Source organism: Sus scrofa, chromosome 4, assembly GCF_054392235.1.
Source record: "Sus scrofa isolate SSC_HxYL_T2T_F1_AM1 chromosome 4, Sscrofa_HxYL_maternal_Yorkshire_Landrace_v2.0, whole genome shotgun sequence".
NCBI lineage: Eukaryota > Metazoa > Chordata > Mammalia > Artiodactyla > Suidae > Sus > Sus scrofa.
In genome coordinates, this window is record NC_139386.1 from 99,377,298 (window position 1) to 99,397,310 (window position 20,013).

The window sequence follows — 20,013 nt, forward strand, 5'->3', positions numbered from 1 at the left end:
TGAATCTTAAATTATTATTATTTCTTCCTGTCGCTTACACCCGAGGTGGGGGGCAGGGCAAGGGGAAGGGAACAGGAGAGGGGGGACTGCCTCCCCCCCTAAGGCACTGAGTGGAGAAGCCGCAAGGGGGGAGGGGGGAGGCCACATTGTCCTCACTCCCTGGGGCTAGGCCCCAGGTCTCCTCAGCCCCAGGCTCCCCCATCACCTGAAATGCTAAGATGAGGCCCAGGGCAACCTGACCTCCCCCTACCCCAATATATTACATCATCACTTTTTAAATAGATACAAGGACTGGTCCCGCTACCCCCTCCCTGCGACCCCCCCCCAACTAATGGGGGTGCCTGGGCAGCTGTGCAAATGGGCATGGGGGTGCAACGGGAGGGAGGGAGAGCACCGGGCCCCTGAACCTGCCCCTTTTAAGGAGGGGGAGGGGCCGCCAGGCCAGGGAGGGGAAATAGTGCAAGGCAGAGCCCAGGCCGAACGGGGTCCAGCACCCAGCGAGGAAGAGGGGGGGACACCCCCACCCCCAGCAGAATTGGGTAGTTAAAAATCTGAAACTAGATTTCAACAAGACCAACAGAAAAGGCTATGTACAGAACGGGGGTGGATTCAATCCTAAGGGGGATTATTTTCCCCAACCCAACCGGAAGCCTGGCCGGCCAGGGTCTGGGGAAAGGATCCCTTTCCCACAGGTCCGGAGCCCACTTTCCCTGCGGCCGAGCAAGAAGTTATTTGCCCATGGCCTTGGCAAGGGGGCGCCGCTCACCAGCTGGGGATGGCGGAGGTGAGCGAAGACGGTTGGCTGGCAGTGGCCGCCGGGGGCGCTCGCCCGCGCCGGGCACGACCGCCAGATGGCGCCGGCTCGCCCGTTCTCCGCAAGGCTCCCCCCAACCCCTCACCCGGTCCCACACCCTGCACCGCGCCAGCCCGGGGGCGGCGTGAGTCAGGGGCGGCAGCGGTGGTGGTGGCGCGGCGGCTCCGGCTTGCACCTGGGCGGGGAGGAGGTGGGGAGGAGGAGACGAGGGTAGGACACCGCCCGGCCCGCCCTGCCCTCTGGCCCCGGGGAGGGAGCGGCGGGAACAAGACATTCCCTGCCCGGGGACGCGGGAGGGGAGGGCAGGGGAGGAGAACCAGCGAGCGGCTCCCCTAGCTGGGCGGGCCCCTCCCGCTGCCCCCAGGGGCGGGCGAGCCAATCAGGCCACCCCGCCCCCTTCTCCAGGACCCCATGACTCAGCGCTGGGAGCAGGGCGGAGGGGGACTAGGATGGCTCCTTCCTTACAGGCCCAGTCCCCCAGTCTTTCAAGCTTCTACCTTGCTTTCCCCCCACTTACCCTTCCTTTGCCGCCCCCCTTTGCATAATTCACTGCCAGGAAAAGGGAACAGAAACCAGGAAGGAGGGGTCTTGAAAGGGAGGGGCAGTCCTTCAGCCCCTTACACAGCCAAAACCCCAAGGGGCGTGGGGGCGGGGCGAGGCTTTGGTCCCAAGCCCCCCACCCCCTAGAAACCCGCATAGCCGAAGAGGGACCCCACAAATCAGAAATACATTATTGCTTCTACTCCCCAGGAGCAGCTGGGGACAGGGACCCCACCTTTACAATAGAGCTGTAAATATATACATGTCATATGTTTCACTCCTTGGGAGAGCACCCCAATCTGGGGAGCCTCTGCCCCCACACCTTCTCAGCTTGGAACTGGAATGAGGGTTCTGGGGCAAGGGGCCTATTTCCAATGCCAGGGAGGCTCAATGCCCCGGTCCCCCAGCACCGTCTGTGCTACACACTCCCACTGCTTGGCATGGGCGTCCCCGGCCCGGTGCTGCTCCAGCTCAGCCACTGGTCCCTCTTTAAGAGGACTCCATGGCACCTTCGGCCTGAGGTGTGGCGGGTGCCCCTTCCTCCTCATCGTCATCAGGGGGCCCTGGGGTGGAGACCGGGGGCCCGGTAGGGGCTGACTGCTCCCAGAATCGAGCCAGAGAGAGGCGGAAGTTGTCCAGGTGGCCATTGGAGAGATCGAGGCCAGCAGGGGACGGGGTGGCCGCAGAGGGTGGGGGGTAGTGAGGGGGCGCATCGTCCTTGCGGCGCCGCCGGGTGCGCACCTCCAGGCAGTTCTGGCCCTTGAGGTGGCGCTGCAGGTGGTCCTCCTTGGCGAAAGCCTTGTGGCACAGGTGGCACTCATAGGGCCGGTCCCCTGTGTGCAGGTGCATGTGGTTCTTGAGGTCGTAGCTGTGCAGGAAGCGGGCTGGGCAGTGCGGGCAGGAGTAGGGGCGCTCTCCTGTGTGCTTCCGCATGTGGATCTTCAGCTTGTCATTCCTGGCACAGGCAGGGGGGAGGGGCAAGGGGGACGTTCAGGACAGGATGCTTGGGTCACCCAGGCCAGGTTCCCGGGCCCTGTCCCACTCCTGTCCTTTACCGTTTGTTCCCTTTGCTGCCTCGCCCCCAGCTTCACAGGGCCCAACCACCACCAGCTCTGCTTCCAGCCCAGCCACCGATTTCATGCCTCAGCCCCCCCCCCCCCCACCGCGGGCTTGGTATCTCCGAGGTCTCTCTCCTCACGCTGGTGACCCCCTCCCCCACCCCAGCCCCCCAATCCCTGCAGGATCACCTACTTCCACACCTCAGATCTCATGATCCCTTTCTCCCTCGCCCCCCTGACGTGGTGCCTGCTGGGCCCCTTCCCCGTGGGTGCTCACCGGGTGAAACGGACGCCGCACACTTCACAGGCAAAGGGCTTCTCACCCGTATGGGTCCTCATGTGGCGCGGCAGCTTGCCCGCCCCGTGGATGATCTTGTGGCAGACCGGGCACTCCTGGGGCATCTGGGAGCGGCGTTTGCGCACTAGCTTGTCCTGGCCATCCAGGCCTGGCGCCAGGGCGTCCTGGTGCAGGGAACTCAGGTAGGCCATCAGGTCAGGATCGATGGCGTCCTCATCTGAGCCCAGCTCCTCTGGAGACAGCGGGGGTCCGCCGCCCTGCGTCAGCCCGTAGGTCTGGGGGTAGACCAGCTCCTCCTCTTCTTCCTCACCCTCATAGGCCTCATAGTTCAGGGGCCCCTCAGGGGGAGAGGCAGTCCCTGTGGGAGGGCTGTAGCTGTCCCCTAGCCCGCTGCCCCCACTGCTGCCCACGCGGCCCGCCGCCTCTTCCTCCTCCTCGTAGGTCAAGGGATGGGCGGGCACCATGGGCACGTCGGGCACGAGGTGGTTCGCCCGGGCTCCCTTGGTCTGCAGGAAAGCTTTCCGGGGCTTGCGGCTGCGGCGGGCAACAGGCCGAGGCGGCGGTGGTGGTGGTGGCGGGGGCACCTGCGGGGGGCTCTCTTCTCCGTTGGGAACTCCTGCGGCCGAGGCGGAGGCTGTGGCTGTAGCGAAGGCCTCCAGGTACTGACGAGCTCGCTCACAGTCGTCCTCGTCGGGGCTGGGAGCTTCCAGTCCGCTGCCCTGCAGGATCTCCATGCAGGCAGCGATGACACAGGGGATCTCCAGCAGCCGGGCAGCCTGGAGCACGGCCGGCATGTTGGCGCTGCTGGTGGTCAGTGTGGCTGTGTAGGCAAACTCGAGCAGGGCACCCAGTGCCTCTGGCCCCACAAAGTCCAGCTCACACACGCCGCCCCCTGCTCCCCCAGGGGCCGTCCCACCGCCCCCAGCACCCATGACCGCTCCCCCACCGCCCTCGGTGAAGAGCTTCTTGAAGTAGTGGCTGCAGGCAGCCAGCACAGCCCGGTGGGTGCGGTATTCAAGGCCCTGCGTCCGGATTGTGAGATCACATAGGTGGCCCAGCTGGCGCTGCTCATTGAGGCAGCTCAGGAGCTCGCTGCTGTGGTCTGGGAATGGAATCCCGATCAGGTCATCCTCAGGACTCCCCATCTTCTCCTGCGGAGTCAAGTAGAGGGGGAGGTTAGGAGTGCTCAGCCCTGTGAGGGGGTCCAGGGAAGGAGTAGCAACACTGGCCAGGGGACTGCAGGCCAGATGGCCCAAGTACACCCATTCCGTCTTCCACAACCTTCTAAAGTAATGACTGTGATGGACCTAGAGATCCCCATACTACGGCAAGTAAGTCGGAAAGAGAAAGACAAATACCATATGATATTACTTATATGCGGACTCTAAAATACGACACAGGTCAATATATCTACGAAACAAAAGCAGACTCACAGACACGGAGACAGACTTGTGGTTGCCAAGGGAAGGTTTGGGAGTTTGGGATTAGCAGAAGCAAACTAACACACATAGGATGGATACACAACAAAGTCCTACTGTATGGCACAGGGAACTGGATTCCGTATCCTGTGATAAAGCATGATGGAAAAGAACATGAAAAAGAATATGCCCACGTAAGTCACTCTGCTGGACAGCAGAAGTTAACACAACATTGCAAATCAACTACACTACAAAAAAATTAAAAAAAAAAAAAAAAAAAAAAGTAACGGCCGCCATCCATTTCACAGATCAGAAACCCGACATGCAGATGGTTGAAGTGACTTTCCAAGTTAAGAGCAGAACGGGTTCAAAGCTCGGCTGTGGGCCCAGCGTCTGTGTTCCTGACCACTGTGCACTCTTCTGCCTCTGCCTTTCTGGCCTTTCCTAAAGACCCGTCTGCTTCACCTGTCCCATTCCCCATCCCTCTGGGAGGAGCACTGGACTGGGAGAAAGGATGCTTAGGTCCTGATTCAGGCTTCGTGACGAATTGGCTAAAGGACTCTGGGCGGCTCTGGCAGCCAGCCTTGGTCATCCAAAAAGTGAGGTACCAGTCTCTGGGATGGAACCCCTTCTCAGCCCAGAGAGAGGCCAATGTGAGAATTCAGATTCACACTGGACCAAGGTCTGTTCGAGGCAAGGTCAGGTGCTTTCACTCACGTTATCTCCCTAAAGCGTTTGGTGCACTGTAAAACACGACGCAAACCTGAGGCAGCTTCCCCGCACCCTCCCCCTCCTCCTGCCCCGCCTCCACCCACCAAAAGTTCATCTCCCCTGCTAGATCCCCCACTTCTAGAGGCCAAAAGGGAAACACAGCTCCCGGCATCCCTCCCCCCACATCCTCCCCTCCCCCATGGGGGCCAAGGAGCAGCCACCCTTTGCTGGGGTGTCGCTGGCGCGGGTGCTTCCTGCCCCGCACCGATAAGCATCGTCCCCGCCCCCTCCCCCACTGCCAATAGGCCAAGTTCCAGTCCCACTCCTCCCCCACTGGGCTACCACCACCACCACCACCTCTCCCTCCCTATCCCTGGCCTGAGCGCCCCCTCTCCGGAGGACCATCTTCCCCGTCTACGCTTTCCCCTCCAAGGCATGGCCACAGAGGCCCAGAGCTGCCAGCAATCCTGAGGCTGAGGCTGGCAGAGGGAGCAGAAGGGTGGTAGAGTGAGTGTGGCCTGGAAGCGGGGAGGTCTTCGGGTCCTGGTCCTGCCGCTATCTTGCTGAATGACCTTGGGCAAGTCAGTTCTCTCTGCCCTCTCATTTCCTCTCTGTACAAGGAGGGAGTGGGAATGGAAGCCCTAAGGGTTCAGCGCTTCTGGTGGGTCTAGAACAATGGGAGACAGAGTTGGGGCCTGGAAAGAGCTGGGCTCGAGAGTCATCCAGGCCTGAGTCTGAATCCACACTCCACAGCTGATTAGCTCTGTGACTTTAAACAAGTGATTTAATCTCTGAACCCCCTTCCCCGTCTCTGGCATGGGATAATTCCACCTGACTTCGCGGGCTGTGGCGAAGGTCACATGAGACCAAGGGTGGCACAATGCCTGACACACAGTAGGGGCTCAATAAATGTTCTGGCCTTGGGAAGGAGAAACAAGGCCTCACCTGGAGGCAGATTCCACCATAGAGATGGCCCCTGCTGGGGACAGGTCTTTCTTCTGCCCTCAGATCACCCCAGGGAGTCAGGTTACTTCTGGCTACATGACCTTGGACAAGTCACTTCCTTTCCTAAGGTGGCCTGTTTCCTCATCTATAAAATTAAAGGCTGACCCAGAGGATCCCTCGGGCAAGTCCCACTGATATTTTGTCAGTGTCTTCTCTGCCACACCCAACAGCTGCTCCGTCTTGGCCGTTGATGAGGAAAGGTTTTTTAGGGGTTGGAGGAGTCAAGGGCTACAGGTTTCCTCTTGAGGACACAAGAACGGCATTGTTTCTGCTGTCTGTCACCTTCATTGCAGTGCGCCAGGGCGCCTGCGCGGAAACCCTGCGTGAGCAGCACCCATGGGCTGGCTTGAAAGCCACAGCGAGACACCCTTAGATAGCCGACCCCTCTCCACCTTAAGTCCCCAAATCACTTCCCTCCCCGGAGGCCCAGCAGCCCAGGAGCACTCCCCATTCCCTTTGCTTCTCCCACCTGCGCTGTACAAATACTAAAATGGCAAATGGCCCCAGGACTTAGGAACAAACAAGACCGGGTGGGCAGTAGCAGTGGCCATTTAGGCAGCAGTGGGCACCATCCTGCGCCCAAGTGGATCCTGTCCCTCCTGAGGGGGATGGGTGGGGCTGCCCTCGCTGTCCATTGGCCCAGCGCTGGGCACCCGCAGGCACGTGGCTCACCCTTCCGTCTCCCTCCTTCCCTCCCCACCCCACCCATTCCTGCTGCTAAGCCCGCCTCCCTTCTCCCACCCCAGGGCTGTCTCCGTGGCAACTTGGTGTGGCAGGGGCACTGATTGGTTGACCCTGCTGTCAGGTCACAGGCTCAGGCCGGTTCACCAGGCAACTCACTCAGGGCTTGGGTGAGGGTGGGTGTTTAACCCCTTAGGCCTAACTCCAGTGCCCATGGCCATCAGGTGGCAATGAAGGAGGGGAGAGGCAGAGGTCACACGTGGGAAGGAGAGGTGTTTATACGGTACTCAAGCTTCTGGGAAACTCCCCTAGCCCTTACCCGGGGCTCTGGCACTCCTGCCAACTTCGGTGCCACCTGGAACCAGGTTGGTGCCAACCAGGCAAAGGGGGCACTCCTAGCCCCATCATCTGGGAGGGGCCAGTGGGAGTGGAGGCCTCCCCCTTTTTTCTGCCAGAGTGGGGCACTGGTGCCAGGATGCCCACCCCACCTCGGGCACCCTTCCCACCTCGGCATCCCAGAGGGCCCAGCCCCCCGACGCCCCATGAGGGCGGCCCATCCCCACCCAGCCTGGCATGCCCCCTCTTGCTAAGACCTTGTGGGCATGGGTGTGTGTGGTGGTTGGGGGGGCAGCTGTGCCAGGGAGCCAGGCAAGGTCTGTTTGGTCTGTTTGCCTGGTAGGGGGAAGAACTGGGGGCCCCGCCCCATCTCTCGCCCCTTTCCCGCCACCCCCCCAGGCTCCCCTCACTGTCGGGCCTGCTAGACCGGCCAAGCCGGTGGGCAGCTCTCTTGAAACTGGGCCCTGAGTCAAGCTTGCCCCATCTTTGGTGGGGGGAATACTTTGGGGTTAGGAAGGTGGGAGGGGGGGCAAAGGTGGGAGCCCCTATCACCTACCCTTCCATGCCCAAGGGCACCTGCCAGGGTGTGTCCACCACCAAGAAACCAAGAGGTAGAGGGCACTGGCCCTGGCATGGGAAGGAAAAGGAGGCTGGAACTCTATCCAGGTGCTGACCTCAGGCAGTGTCCAGTACAGGGCCGGGGGCACCAGGGCCAACACTGCCAGCTTGAGCCAGCTGAAGAGCAGAGATACGAGGCCCTGAACGGGGCAGCTGAGTAAAGCTGGCCCCCCTTCCCCACGCCCTAGGGATTAGGGGAGTGAGGCTTAGTGTGGGGGGCAGCAGGCGGAAACAGGATTAGCGGCGGAGAAAATAGATATGGGCCTGAAACACAGGCACACAGAGCCCCCCCCCCCCGTCACCCCCAGGCTCGGAGGCCCCCACCTCCAGGCTCTGCCAGAGAGCCTGAAGAGAGGGGCCTGGCCAGGCTTCCTTCTCCAGGTGCGGCAGCTTAGGGCGAGGGAGGATGAGGACTAGGCTGTGACACCTCCTGCCAGGGTGATGGAGAGGCCTCAGGCTCTTCCCACCTTGGGCGGCCACCCTTCCCCCTTACTTCTTTCTCCTTTCCATCCCCCAACCCCCACCCCAACTCCAGCCTCAGGTTCTCTTCCTGTTTTTTTGGAGCTAAGTTTGCACGAAGCCAGGGCTTTGGCCTGTGGCTGGACCAGGGGGGTGGGGAAATAGGACAGCCAGTCCAAAGTCCTCAGGGACCCAGGAATCCCAGTTCCCCAGCTTCTCCCACCCCTTCTTAGGGCCTCTGGGGCCCAGGGGCTGAAGGCGGCTGGACTGCCCGGTGGGGAAGGCAGGCTGAGGGGTGGAGGTGGATCCCCTGGAGGACTGGAAGGGCTTCAGAGGAGAAGCCCTCGGCCCAGGGATGTCCTAGGCCTTTAGGGAGCCCTTCCCTCCCCACCCCAGCCCCTCCAAGCTAGTGCATGCCTTCCCCATCCCCCAGTGCCGCTTCCCCCTCCTAACCTCACCACCCCCAGCACTCACACTTCCTGGGGGCCTAGGCGGGGAAGAGAGACCGCAAGCCACGAAGGGGGAAGGAGGCAAGGGGAGCTGGCTGCTTCCCGGTGCTGTGGGGGTTAAGCCTCTCCTCCCTCAAATTCCCCAATTCCTGGTGCTTCGACTCCTGACAGGAGGGAGACTTCAGTGCTCCCCGCCTTTTCTTTTGGTGACACCCGCCCCAGTCCACAGCCTCTGGGCTGGGGCACCAGGGGAATCTGATGGGAGGAAGATAAAAGATGGCGGAGGAAGGAATTGGGGGCCACTCCCTTGTCCCTGGCCTTCCCTCTTTTCCTTGGGGGACCCCTGCCCTCAGCCCGTCTCCACTCTTGGCCCCTTTCCTTGGCCTCCTCCTCCTGTCCCCTTGCCGCCTTCCTGGACCTTTGTCCCCCTTCTCCACGCTGCATCCTTCGCTTTCCTTCCTCTCGCCAGGCTCCTGCCTCCCCTCTAGCCACGTCCATGCCCCTGGGCCTCCAAGGCGCCATCCCTACCTCTCCTGCTTTCTTTTCCCCTTCCATTCTCTCACTCCAGCCTCTCCTGCTTCCTCCCTTTTGCCCTGCTCCGAGGAGCATCCCTTCTCTCCTCCCAGGGCAGGCGAGCGAGCGGGCCGGGCGGGCGGGGGTGGCGTAGAGAGTGGCAGAGGAATTAAATCAAGAAGCCAGGGCTGCCCTCTGAGGCCTGGTCTTGCCATGAGATGGTCACGCTTAAGGCGCTCGCACATGCCCGCCTTCTGGATGAAGCACGGGACCAAAAGTTGGGGGACAGTTGGGGAAGATGGGTGGGGGGGTGCAGTGAGAGCGGATGTGGGGTGCGGTCGGGGGGACAGCCTAGGCCTCTCTGCCCGTCAAAGTTTCCAGCCCTGGAGCTGCTGGACTTTCCCCAGAGACTGCCCACCCTGGGCCAGGCCAACTGTGCACCTTGACAGACCCTGGCCCTTGGAGTTCCCAGTGGAGGTGTACCCAGGCAGTGCTAGCTCCCCTGAGGGCCCGAGGAGACCGCACAAGGTGCCAGGGTCTGCCCTGTGCCCACCCCCTCCCCCCAGCCTAGCGTCTCCGGCTGGGTAACGGAGCAGGCTGGTAACCCCACACCCGCCAAGCCGCCGGCAGAAACCTGAGCCCCCCAGCCCCAGAGGACACCCCAGCCCGATCCCCGGGAGCCCGGCTCCCTGCCAGCCTGTCCAACCTCCTGTCCTGGCCCAGCAATCCCTCGGCTCCCGTAGGCCCCCTTCTTCTGCTTTCCTGTCCTCCTGGGTCCCCCAGACACAGAAACCCCTATGATCCTACCCCTCAGACAATCTGCTCCCTAAACCGCCCCCTGTGAAGTCTGAACACCCTCTTCCTGGCCTGTTTTTTCAGTCCCTCTCTGACCCTTGGCCAATTCTCGGCCTCCAAGCCTCCCCTGAGGCCTGATCTCCCAAAGCCAGAGCAGGGCCTACTCACCTGAACGCCGCCGAGGGGCCTTGCCGGCAACTCCTCTTGGCCCCTGGGGGGGAGCAGGTTGGGAGGGTGGGGGAGGGCCGGGCTGGGGGGGAGGTAGGGTGGCTGTTCCCCGCTCCAGCTCCCTCCTTCAAAGGGGCCGCCCACGACTTGGCCCAGCCCCTCCCCCCTACAGCCTTAACCCTCCGGGTGCTGTCCCCCCTCCCCCCAGATGGAGGGAGGGGTTACCAGAGGGTTGGCAGCGTGGGAGAGGGCCCAAAGTCTCCGTCTGAGGTGCCCGAAGCCCCAGCTCTACCCACCCCCGCTGCCCTTACTCAGGCCCCAAAGGGGAAAAAGGTGAGCGGTAGAAAAGGTAGGAGCTGGGACAGTCCAGGAGGACAGAGGTGAGGAGGAGCAATGGGAGAGGCTGCTGGAGGTGGGACCAGGAGAAGGAAGAAGGGAGGGGAGGGGACAGGAGGCGGCAGTGGCCAGAAGAGGGAGGAGGGGAACCCTGGACAGTCAGTGCCAGGGGTGACAGGTGCCCAGGTCCCAGCCCCTCGGGGCATGTGGTATAACAGGGGACCACACGGAGGCCCCTCCAGACCCCAGGTAGGTCCCTCAGCACCCCTGGGAGCTGGCCGAATTCTCCCCAGCCTGTGCTGGGCTGGGGCCCTCAGGGGCTGGGCAAGGCAGCACCCCGCCCTCCCCATGCCTCACCCCAAACCCACTCACATACCACAGTTCCTTGCCCGGGCGCCAGGCCCCTGCCAACCAGGCCAGGGGGCAGCACTTGTGCCAGCCCCCAGTGGCCAGGGGGATCAGGGGGACAGAGCTGGCCTGAGGGGGGGTGGACAGATGGGGGGAGCTGTGGGCACCGAAAGAGGAAGGAGAAGGGAGGGGGCATCTGCTGGGAAGAGCCTAGCCCCACCCCTTGCGTAAGCTGCTGCCACCCTGGCCGGTTGGGTGGGACCCGCCTGGGCCTGAGGGGCAACTCAGGAGGGCTCTGAGCCCAGAGATGGGTGGGCCACAAGGTTCCACTTAGACAATTTCTGGGGTCTCTTCTTCCTGGAACGAGGGGTGCCCTGGGTCCCCCAGACACTAGGCCATCCCAAGTCCTTCTGGGCTGGGAGGGAGGATCACAGAAATGCCCCCTAAAATATCTCCTCCCCTTTCCCCCCAACAGCTGCTGGCTCAATGCTGCTGGCCTGCTGCCCCTCACCAGCTCCCGGCCCGGTTGGCACCTACCCACCAGGATGCTGGCAGTCCTGCCCTCCTCTCCCTCCTACCCCCCTGGCTCCCAGCGCCCTATGCCAACTGTGGGCCTGGGGTGGGGGAGGGTCACCCTTCTGCCTTTGTGCCAGCTAGGCAGGCCCAGGCCCCTAGGTCCTACAGATAGGGCCCAAGACCCTGTTCTCAAGCTATCTCCTCAAGAGGCAGTGCATGGGTTAGGGTCCACACACAGAGAGCCCAGGGTGCTGTGGACAGCTCAATGAGCGGTTATGGAAGGCTCCATTCCCCAAGGTAGGGGCCAGTGTCTCTCCCTGCCACCAGGTGCCAGCCTCCCAGCATTCCCCCTGCCCAAGCATTTGCTTGGGCACCAAAGTCCCTGCAACTCCTGAGAGCTCTAGTGCCCGCAGCCTGCAGGGAGTGGGGTGGGGCTGTTCTATGCCCTTTGATCCCCATAAAGGGAGGGAACCAGCCTAGAGGGCAGGGGGCAGGGGGCAGGGAGAGAGTTCATGGGGCCCCTCCATTTCACCCTTGCCAGGGGCAGCAGGGCAGGGTGTGGGCATCTCTTGGGTGGGGTCCTAAGGTGAGAATGGGTAGCCTGTCTCAGCTGGGGGATGGATGTCACTTATGGGTACATGGTGTCAGGTGGGAACAAGACAGTGAGGATAAGGTGGGGGGAATGCAGAGAGTACCCACATTCCAATTCATCCCAGCCTACTTTTACTCCCATCCAGAAAAATTTCCAGACTGAACCAAATTGAGAGATCAAGGACTACAACTCCCAGTATGCACCACAGTTGGTTTGCATGTACATTGGGAGTTGTAGTTCCCTTGAGAAGACCTGGGCTGATGGAGTGGGGAGGGCAGAGCAAAGGACTTGGTCATGAATCTCCAAGGGGACTGTGTTTAGAAGAGGTAAAAGGCAGGAGGTCCATGGTGGGAGGAGAGGACCCCCTACTCCCGGGCAAAGGGGGAGGAAAGGAGGAAGGAAGGAGGAGAGGATGTCTGTTGAAAGGGGCATATGGGTGGGGAGGAGTTGGGGGGGGGCGGTGGAAACAGGAAGGAAACTGAAGCCAGAGACATGAGGTCGAAAGCAAGGGCCTGGTGGAGCCCCACTCCGAGGCCCAGCAGGGGCTGGGACGGCCTTTCCCCCTGCCATTCTGGTGGCCTGGGAGCCATAAGAGGAATTAGGGATGTCAAGTAATAGTAAATTGCTGTGTTTGTGGGGGTCACTGGCTCCGTTTACCTGCCACCAGCCTTCTTTTGTCTGGGGCACCCTCCACCCCTGCATCTGGCACAGGTATTTTTTGGCTGGAGAGCTCTGAAGGCTGACTCGGTTCTAGGAAGCGAGAAGGTAGAGGAAGGGGTTGGGGGAGGTCAGGGCCAAGCCTGACGGGTAGGAGAGCAGAGGGAGATGTGTGTGGGGTTAGGCCCAGGCGTGGGGTCAAGGCACTGTGCTGGCAAATGACGACGCCATCCTCTGGGGCCAAGGCCACGACAGCTGGGGGGCCTCAGTGAGGATAGGGTTGAGAAGTCAAGGAAGACCACCAGCCTCCCACCCATTCCAGGCTGCGGGACAGAATAAAGAGGGCATACCGGTCTGGTCTCCCTGTGGAATTTGCTAAAGGTAGCTTTCCCCTTGTGCCAGGCAGCCTGTGAACATTGAAGGTGGCAAATCAGGGGACCAGATGGCAGTTGGGTGCCTTTCCTTAGTAGGGGTGGAAGTCAGAAGTGGGCAGAGCCTCTGTTTCCAGGCCACTTTCCCTGGGCTCCCCGAGGCCCTGGGACAGATGCTTCCAGGCCCCAGCCAAGACTCTTGCCAAGACCTGGGTCTGGCTGGGTGGGGGTGGGGGTGGGGGTCATTCTTGCCTCTCTAAGGCCCTCGATGGTGGATGACAGTAGCCCTAACCCCTTCCCCCCAGTCCCCCAGGCCCGCCTTGGCGCCTGGCCGCCTGTGTGTTGGCAGGACTGGGGGTGGGGGGGCGGCGAGGCAACTTCAAACTGTCCGGGCAAAACGTCAAGTTTACTCACGAGTTTACTCAGCAGAAGGAGGGGGAAGAGGCCAGGGCGGGCACACCCCATGCCAGGGTCCTATCCCTCTGCCTGTCCCCACCTTCCTCCCCCACCCTCCTCTTCAGCCTTAGGCCAAAACAGGCATAGGCCCCAAGGCCTGGTGGCAGGGCGGTCTTCACTCAGAAGGTCAGGGAGCTGAGCCGGCTGGAGGCAGGAAGCCCTGAAGCAGGCCCAGAGGCTTCTATCAGAGGGCAGTGCCCGGCCTGGAGCCCATCTACTACCTGTTTTAGGACCTCGGCTTTGGGCCAGAACTGGGTCTCTCAGCCACCAAGAAGGGGGCAGTACCAGGGCAACACTCTTCCATCTGAGCAGGCCTCTGGGCAGTGACTTCTGACCCCAAATGCCCAGTACTAGGCAGTGCCTCAGGCAGCATGATGCCATCTGGGCAGCCATAGGATCAGGGGCTGGTTCTCTCGGCCTTGGCTTGGAATGGGGGACCAGCACCCTATCTGACCTACTTCCCTTTCCTCCCCACCTGCTTTCATTCTCTGCTTCTCTCCCCCAGCCTTCACTGTCCCCACCCCAGAGGCGCTCCGCCCCCCATGCCCGCTGGGCCCCCTCCCCCACCCTTCCCCAGGGTGCCAAGTGCAAGCACACAAAGGGCCCGATGGTGCATTGTTAGCCCAGCCCCCGCTGCCCGCCGCGCCCTCCCAGGGCGGGCACTGGGCCAAGGAGGAGCTGGGGGCCCTGGGTGCCAGGGGGCACCATGGGGAAGGGGGACGAGGTCAGCACCTGTCTCCCAGTCACTGGGGTCCATGTCAGCCAGAGCTGAGCAGTGGTGAGAGGGCCCCATTAGAGCGGGCCTCTCTCCTTGACACCTGAGCCTAGTGGGCACTGCCTTCTTTCTTCCCTTGAGCCCCTTTTGGGTGGTATTAACCCCTTCTTGACCCCTGTGCTAAGAATGGGGGTGGTGTGGTACCCAAGGGAAGGGACAGTGTCTAGGAGGGGCCAAGCAGGCTGCGTCGTGCCCACAGCAACCATGTAACAGAGGCACGCTGGGGGAGCCAGGGTCCCGGGGGCCTGGGACAGGAGGCACTGACAGAGATTTCTTCTTATTTCATCAGCTGCTCCAGGGGGAGCCCCCTACCCTTCTCCCCAGTCACCGCGAAGGAGGAACACTAACTGCTACCCAAGCTCAGTCACAAATATGTCCTTCTCCGGCCCAGCACAACACTCCATATGCCTACTCTCCCCTCCCAACCTGATGCCCACTCCATGCCAGCTCTCCCAGCAGTGCCAGGCGGGTACAGGGGTGACCAAACCAGTTGGTGTGTGGGGGGGAGCAGGAGACAACCCCATAATCCTCCAGGCCTCACCCCCCTACACATATACACCCTCAGGGAACAGAGAGTTCCCATCTTGTTTAACCCCTCGCTGCCCAATCTGGAGCCCCCTGCTCCTGACAGTGTCCCCTCCTCCAGGAATAAGTTGGGGGAAGGGGGAAATAGCTCCACTGACTCATGCCCGGCCTCAGCTGCAGCTAGGGGTCTCTGAGGCATTCAGGTGGGGGTCAATTCAAGAACACCCTCCACCTGGCCCGGAAGCCAGGACAGCCTGCTGGTCTCCCCCACTCCCCAGCACCCACTTCCGGTGTCCCAAACTAGGTCAGCAGCGCTCGTTTCCTGTGGGTCAGCTAGCACCCGCGCCTCTGCCCCTCCCCTGCTCCGGACCCGGGCTCCCTGCCCCCCCCCCCAGGGCGCCCCGAGGTCTCACCACGTCTCAGCCGCCCTTTGATACGTGGGGGTTGTGCGGGGCGGGGGGCAGGGGACCCGCCCTCTCTCCAAACACCAGCAGGGCCGGGGCGCCCGGGCAGGCACGTGTCCGGGCACAACCCGCTGCCCACGCCGCCCCCCCACACCCAGGCCCCCCCTTCGCTCTGGCCGGGACACGTCGCTCTCTTACTTGGTGTGGGGTGGGAGGGGAGAGAGAAAGCTGGAAATTGAAAGCAGCGCCCCCCACCCCTTTGAATGGCAGCCCTCTGCCAGCGGCGCTCAGACTAGGTTCTACAACAACACAGTAGAGACCCCCACCCGGGGTAGGGGCAGGTGCGCCGGCGCCGGTGGGGGAGACGGGTGGTAGGGAGAATTCTTCCCAGTCGCCCACCCTGGCTCCTAGGTTCTAGGGGCAGGAGCTGGCTTTGAAAAGGTGGCGGCGGTACTGGAGCCTGAACGAAGAGAGTGAGATAGAGGGGCGGCAAAGAGAGGGGTCTTTCTAAGTCATTCGGAGGTTGTCGCTGAGCCCCACTGTCGGCAAGAGAGCGCAGCTCTGGAAGCGCAAGAAACCGAATAGTCCAGCCGGTAACTTTCCCCCAAGCCGCGGCTCCTCCAGTGCTCCCCCCACCCCCCATGCAACTGGCCCGGGTCCAACCCACCGCGCCAGGGGGCGCGGTGGGGGTGGGGGGGGAGCGTTGTCCTAGTTAGAGTCCGTCAGCATTTCCATTCCCTCAACTCGGTCGGGTCGGGGGTCTCCCCCTAAAGTCACGAAGGAGACTGGGGGAGCGCTCAGCGCCGCCTCACCCTCTCTCCATCCCGGAGCCGCCAGTCTGTCTGATTCCAGAAGTGCAGAGAAAGTTTCTGCGGGACCCTCGGCCTTGGGTTGGGGGGGGCAGCCGTAGTTCCATCTCTACCTTTCCTCCCAGTTAAAATCAATTCCAAAGACCCGGAGTATTGGGAAGGCACCGGGAAGGGGAGTGGTGGGAATCTGGTCTGCATGCGTGTGTGGGGGGGGTCCCACTTTCAGGACGGACGAAGGACACTGCAGTAGTCTCAAGCCTAGGGGACCCTGAGGCAGGAGACAAAAATGGGGTACACTCACCTCTCCGCCTTTGGGTCCGCTGGCTGGAGCTGCTGAGGCTCAGGGTGTGGGGAGAAACGCGTCCCCGGCCAGGCCCGGGGGCTTGGGGCCCTGCTCCGGTCCTGGTCAGAAGGCCGCGGTCAGTGGCTCGCCGCTCTCTGCTGGGGGGCTCCTCCTCCGCAGCCCTCTGCCTCCTCCTGCCGCCCGCCCCCCCCTCGGCCGCTGAGAACCGTACATTCACCTGGCTCCCACCCGCCCCCCCCTCAGGGCCCGCCTCACCTGTCCTGCTGTCTCACCTGTCCTCCTGCTTGCTTTCCCCCCATCCCTCCCCTCCCTCCCCCCGCCCCCTGCCACCCCCCAAACTCCCCCCCCACCCTTAGCAACACCCTCTGTCACTTCCTGGTTTTTCACCCGCCCCCCCAGGCCCCCCTCCCTCCGCCCAATAAGGACATAAACTTCAACCCCTTGGTCCAGCCAGTCTCTGCAGGGCGCAAATGGATCCCTCCCTCCTTTTTCGCTCTCTTCTTCCAAGCTCTTACTTTGCTCTCCGAGCCTTTCCCACCCTCCTCTTTTCCCTCCTTCCTTCCTTCTCTCTTTCTCCCTTCACCTGCCGCGGTCCTTCTCCCCCCCTCCCTCTCCCTCTCCCTCTCCTCTTGCTCCTATCTCTCCCAGTCCACCTTAACTCTAGCTCCGCCCTCGACCCCCTTCCAGCCCTCCGCCGCAGCTCCGCCCTGCCCCCTGCACTCCACCGCCCTGTCCACCCATTGGCCTGAACACCTGCCCATCTCAAGTGGGTCCCGCCTTGCGTTCTTCCAGGGAGGGGGCGGAGCCGAGGGACTGGCCCGAAACCTGGAGGAGGGGAAGAGGAGGGGGCAGTGTCCGCAGCGGCCAGGGAACCGAGCACCCCCATCAAGGGCTCCCACTCCTCCCAGAGGGGCTTCTGTAGGGTCAGCGCCTCAGGAGGGAAGGGTATGAGGAGGTTAAAGATAGCCTAGGTGGGGGCGAGGCGGGGATTTAGGGGATTGAAGGAGGGGGTCCCGTGAGGGGCTAGAATCAGGTCAGGGCCCCAGGAGGTAGGGGGAGGGGAACCACCCGGCCATCAACTCCAGCTCCTACGCCCCAGCCCCCCCGCCCCTTAGAGGGAGCGGGGGAGTTGAGGCTGCAGGCACCCTGCGTCCCTCCCCACGCGTGACAGCGCCCCGCAGGGAGGGAACGGCGCCCTGGGCAAGCAGCCTCTGAGCTCCAGCCGGTGCCCGCTGCGGCCTTGGCATTGTCAGAGGGGAGGGGCCAAGTCCACGAAGGGGGAGGGGGAGGCAAGCACACACTCCTGCTCCCCGCCTCCATCCGTCGTCCCCTAAGTGGAGAAACTGAGTCTCCGTGAAGGAGGGACCTCTGGACTTGAATTCGCTCCGAGATCCAAGTGGCAGGGGGGGGGGGGCTGAGTCTTTTAGAATGGGTTTGCGGGGGGACCAGGATATGTACTTCAGTGCCCCCAACTGAGGAAGGTAGCGCGTGTGGGACGCTTCCAACTGGGCCTGCGGCGCTACGTACCCCAAAGAGCCCCTCCCACTAGTGTAAAACGGATTCAAATCCGGCTACCGCGGGCCAGGTTCCGCTCCCCGCGGCCGGCCGGGCCGAACCGGGTCGGACTTGCTTTCTCCAACCCCAGCCCCCTCCGCAGGGGGCCTCCCTCCCTTTCCAGCAGGTGGCTCCGCGGGACACCAGCTCAACCTGTTGGACCACAATGGGCGGCGCCAGGGGGGCCCTGGCCCTCACCCGGGCTGACCCGGGATCCCCGCTCGGGGGGGGGGGGGGGGAGGGGCGGAGTCCCTTTCCCTCCCTCCCTCTCCCTCCGGCCGTGACTCAGCCTCGGGGCCGCTGCCCTGCTCCCCAGCCAGGGGCGGAAAGTGTGAGGCGCCCCTGAGGGCCCAGGCCAAACCAAACAGCCCCCCACCCCAGACATTATCTCACTGGAGAATTAGGGGGGCTCTAGGAAGGAGGGGTAGCAGCAGCAGGCATGGGGCGCTCTCACTCGGGTGATCCGCTCCAGGTTTTCCTATCGTCCCTGTCCCCCTTGGGTCCCGAGGCTGGTCACTGCTCCGGGTTTTCTTCTCGCCCCGCCGGACAGATACCGGTTCTTGAGGGCTGGGAGCCGATGGTGTCCAGGCCAGGGTTTTTCCCTCCCTTCTCCAGCCGTCGGGGTCGCGCTAGCGTGGGGAAGGGCCGTGCCAGGGGAAAGACGGCTGTGCCAGAAGCACAAGTGAAAAGGACAGGAGCTGCTTCAGGGTTGAGAGGGCATGGCCCGAGGAAATGGGGGGCGGGAAAATGGCTCAGAGAGGGCAGAACCAGGGCCGCCAGAGGGAATAGAAAGGAGGGCGCCTTGGTATCAGCCCTTATTATAGAGAAGCGAAGGGGCCCAGTCCCCCATCTCAGGGGGTCCCACCAGGCGTCTTGTTGGACCCAGCTTGGATATTTAGGCGCCTGGAATGCTGTTCCCCGCTTGAGTCTCGACAGTCTTGGAATCTTCTGTTAGTTCTTCAGTGACCCCCTCCCACGTTTCTCTTCTGTTCACCCCCCCCCTTTCTCACTCAGAAGTCAGAGAGGGGAACCCCGACTTGAAATTCCCGCCTACTCCCCCAACTCAGGGCCCTTACCGCGCCAAACCACCGAGAGAGCCGCGGCCAAGAAACGCTGACTGGGGGCCCCGCCCCCTCCCACGAAACCCCGGCTGGGCCCCTGGGGCCTGCCGCCACCCCTGCCCCGCCATCAGCCCCGGACTGGAACTGGGAACTGGGGGGCAGGTTGGGATCTCTAGGGGCCTTCTGGGGATCGGGGAGCGTCCCAGATCCCTATGTTCATGCTTAAATATTCGGGCGACCAATTAGACCTTAGCTTGGGGGGGGGGGGGAATTAGCGGGAGGTGGGTAAATACCGGGAGAGTGAAGTGGCTGACCAAAGAGAAGGATGAACGCCCAGGCTGGGAGTTAACCCCTTTTAGGAAGGACTGCACACCTGGGGCTGGAGACAGCGATTGGGGTGACGGCCAGATGCCGTCGGCGGGGCCACGTGCGCCGAGGAGCAGCTGCAGAGGAGCGGGATGCTTGCAGAGCTTGGAGGAGAGCTTCTGGCGGGAAGAAAGACAAGGCTCTGCCTGGGCGGGATCCTGAGTGAGTGGGTCTAGGGGCCTATTTTGGAATGTGGGGGGCTGAGCTGGAAGGAGAGCTTCAGACTGCCCCTGGCGGCGCCCACCTCTTCCCGCTCCCCGCCTTCCCCCGGCTGCCTCCGCTTCCCTCGAAAAACCCGCCGCCCAGGAAACCGCTGGGGGCGCTCAGACCGCAGCCCGGTCGCCCCCACCGCGACCGCCCAACCCACCTGAAGGGGCCGTGGCTGCCAGGGTTGCCCCCCTCCTGCCGACTCCCCCCACACCTGCGGGCTGCACTATTTATAACCCGGCGCCTATTTCGGGCCTCCGGGCGGGAGCCCGCTGCAGCGCAGAGCTAATCGTCGCCAGGATCTCTGCGCCCCCCAGGGCCGGGGGAGATAAATTTAGCCTCAGGAAGCTCGGGGAAACATTTTCCAAAACTCCACGTCCCAGAGAAGGCGAAACAGAACCCCTCTGCCCTCAGCCTTCCTCCGGCTAGCCACTAGGCGGCGCAGGTCTACCGGCTTCTCGAACCCTGCGCGGAGTCGGGCCGCTGCTTTGAACCTGGGGTAGTTAAAGGGCTGAGCGTGAACGATGTGAGGGAACCGAGGGGCAGACTTGAGGGGCAGACTTTAGAGGGGTCAGAGAATGGCCAGAAGAATGGGTATTCCTCCAAGGCTGGCAAAGGATAGACAGTCTCGGCTGGGAGTAACTGAGATAGGACTTCTGCCTTTTGAAGGGGAAATAACTTACATGTAAACGAGATGCAAATAAGAACGCAAATAAGATCCTGTGCCCTTGAGGTTCAGCGCTCTGGCGCTAGTGAAGCAACCGCCACACTCCCTTTCTGCACGCCTCTCAGTGCTGCTGGGAAAACGTGGGACCCTCCCAAGAGCTTTACTATAACATCCAGTTTGGAAGTTCAGTGGTGCAGCGAGT

The 20,013-nt window shown here is 62.5% G+C and overlaps 1 protein-coding gene and 1 long non-coding RNA gene across 10 annotated transcripts in view; one reads left to right on the forward strand and one right to left on the reverse strand.

The window, feature by feature from the left end:
- ZBTB7B (zinc finger and BTB domain containing 7B) lies at window positions 1-16,612 on the reverse strand. 8 transcript variants are annotated; one of them, XM_085022843.1, is made up of 4 exons: window positions 16,472-16,612; window positions 15,954-16,054; window positions 2,690-3,861; window positions 1-2,309 (listed from the first exon to the last, which is right to left on the reverse strand). In XM_085022843.1, exons 3-4 carry the CDS (start codon window positions 3,853-3,855, stop codon window positions 1,844-1,846), a joined length of 1,632 nt encoding a protein of 543 aa, XP_084878969.1. In that variant the 5' UTR covers window positions 3,856-3,861; window positions 15,954-16,054; window positions 16,472-16,612; the 3' UTR covers window positions 1-1,843. The 8 variants fall into 8 exon arrangements, with proteins under 8 accessions (XP_084878969.1, XP_084878968.1, XP_020945407.1 ...); XM_085022842.1 differs by having other exon boundaries at window positions 16,395-16,612; XM_021089748.2 differs by lacking the exon at window positions 16,472-16,612 and adding an exon at window positions 16,229-16,267.
- LOC146404064 (uncharacterized) overlaps window positions 15,334-20,013 on the forward strand; it is a 16,005-nt gene continuing 11,325 nt past the window's right edge. The window contains exon 1 of one of the 2 annotated variants that reach the window (XR_014844142.1): window positions 15,334-15,436. This is a non-coding gene — a long non-coding RNA (uncharacterized LOC146404064). Of the gene's footprint in view, window positions 15,437-18,967; window positions 19,100-20,013 lie in introns of those variants that run through there. The other variant, XR_014844141.1, reaches the window with a different exon arrangement.

Excerpts from the sequence above, each read along its gene's own strand:
- ZBTB7B (XM_021089745.2), bottom strand. The coding sequence starts at position 16,255 with ATGGGGGGAAAGCAAGCAGGAGGACAG. Across the intron at positions 3,862-16,228 it reads GAAAGCAAGCAGGAGGACAG|GAGAAGATGGGGAGTCCTGA; the intron begins GTGAGACAGCAG and ends TTGACTCCGCAG. Across the intron at positions 2,310-2,689 it reads TGCGGCGTCCGTTTCACCCG|GAATGACAAGCTGAAGATCC; the intron begins GTGAGCACCCAC and ends TGCCTGTGCCAG.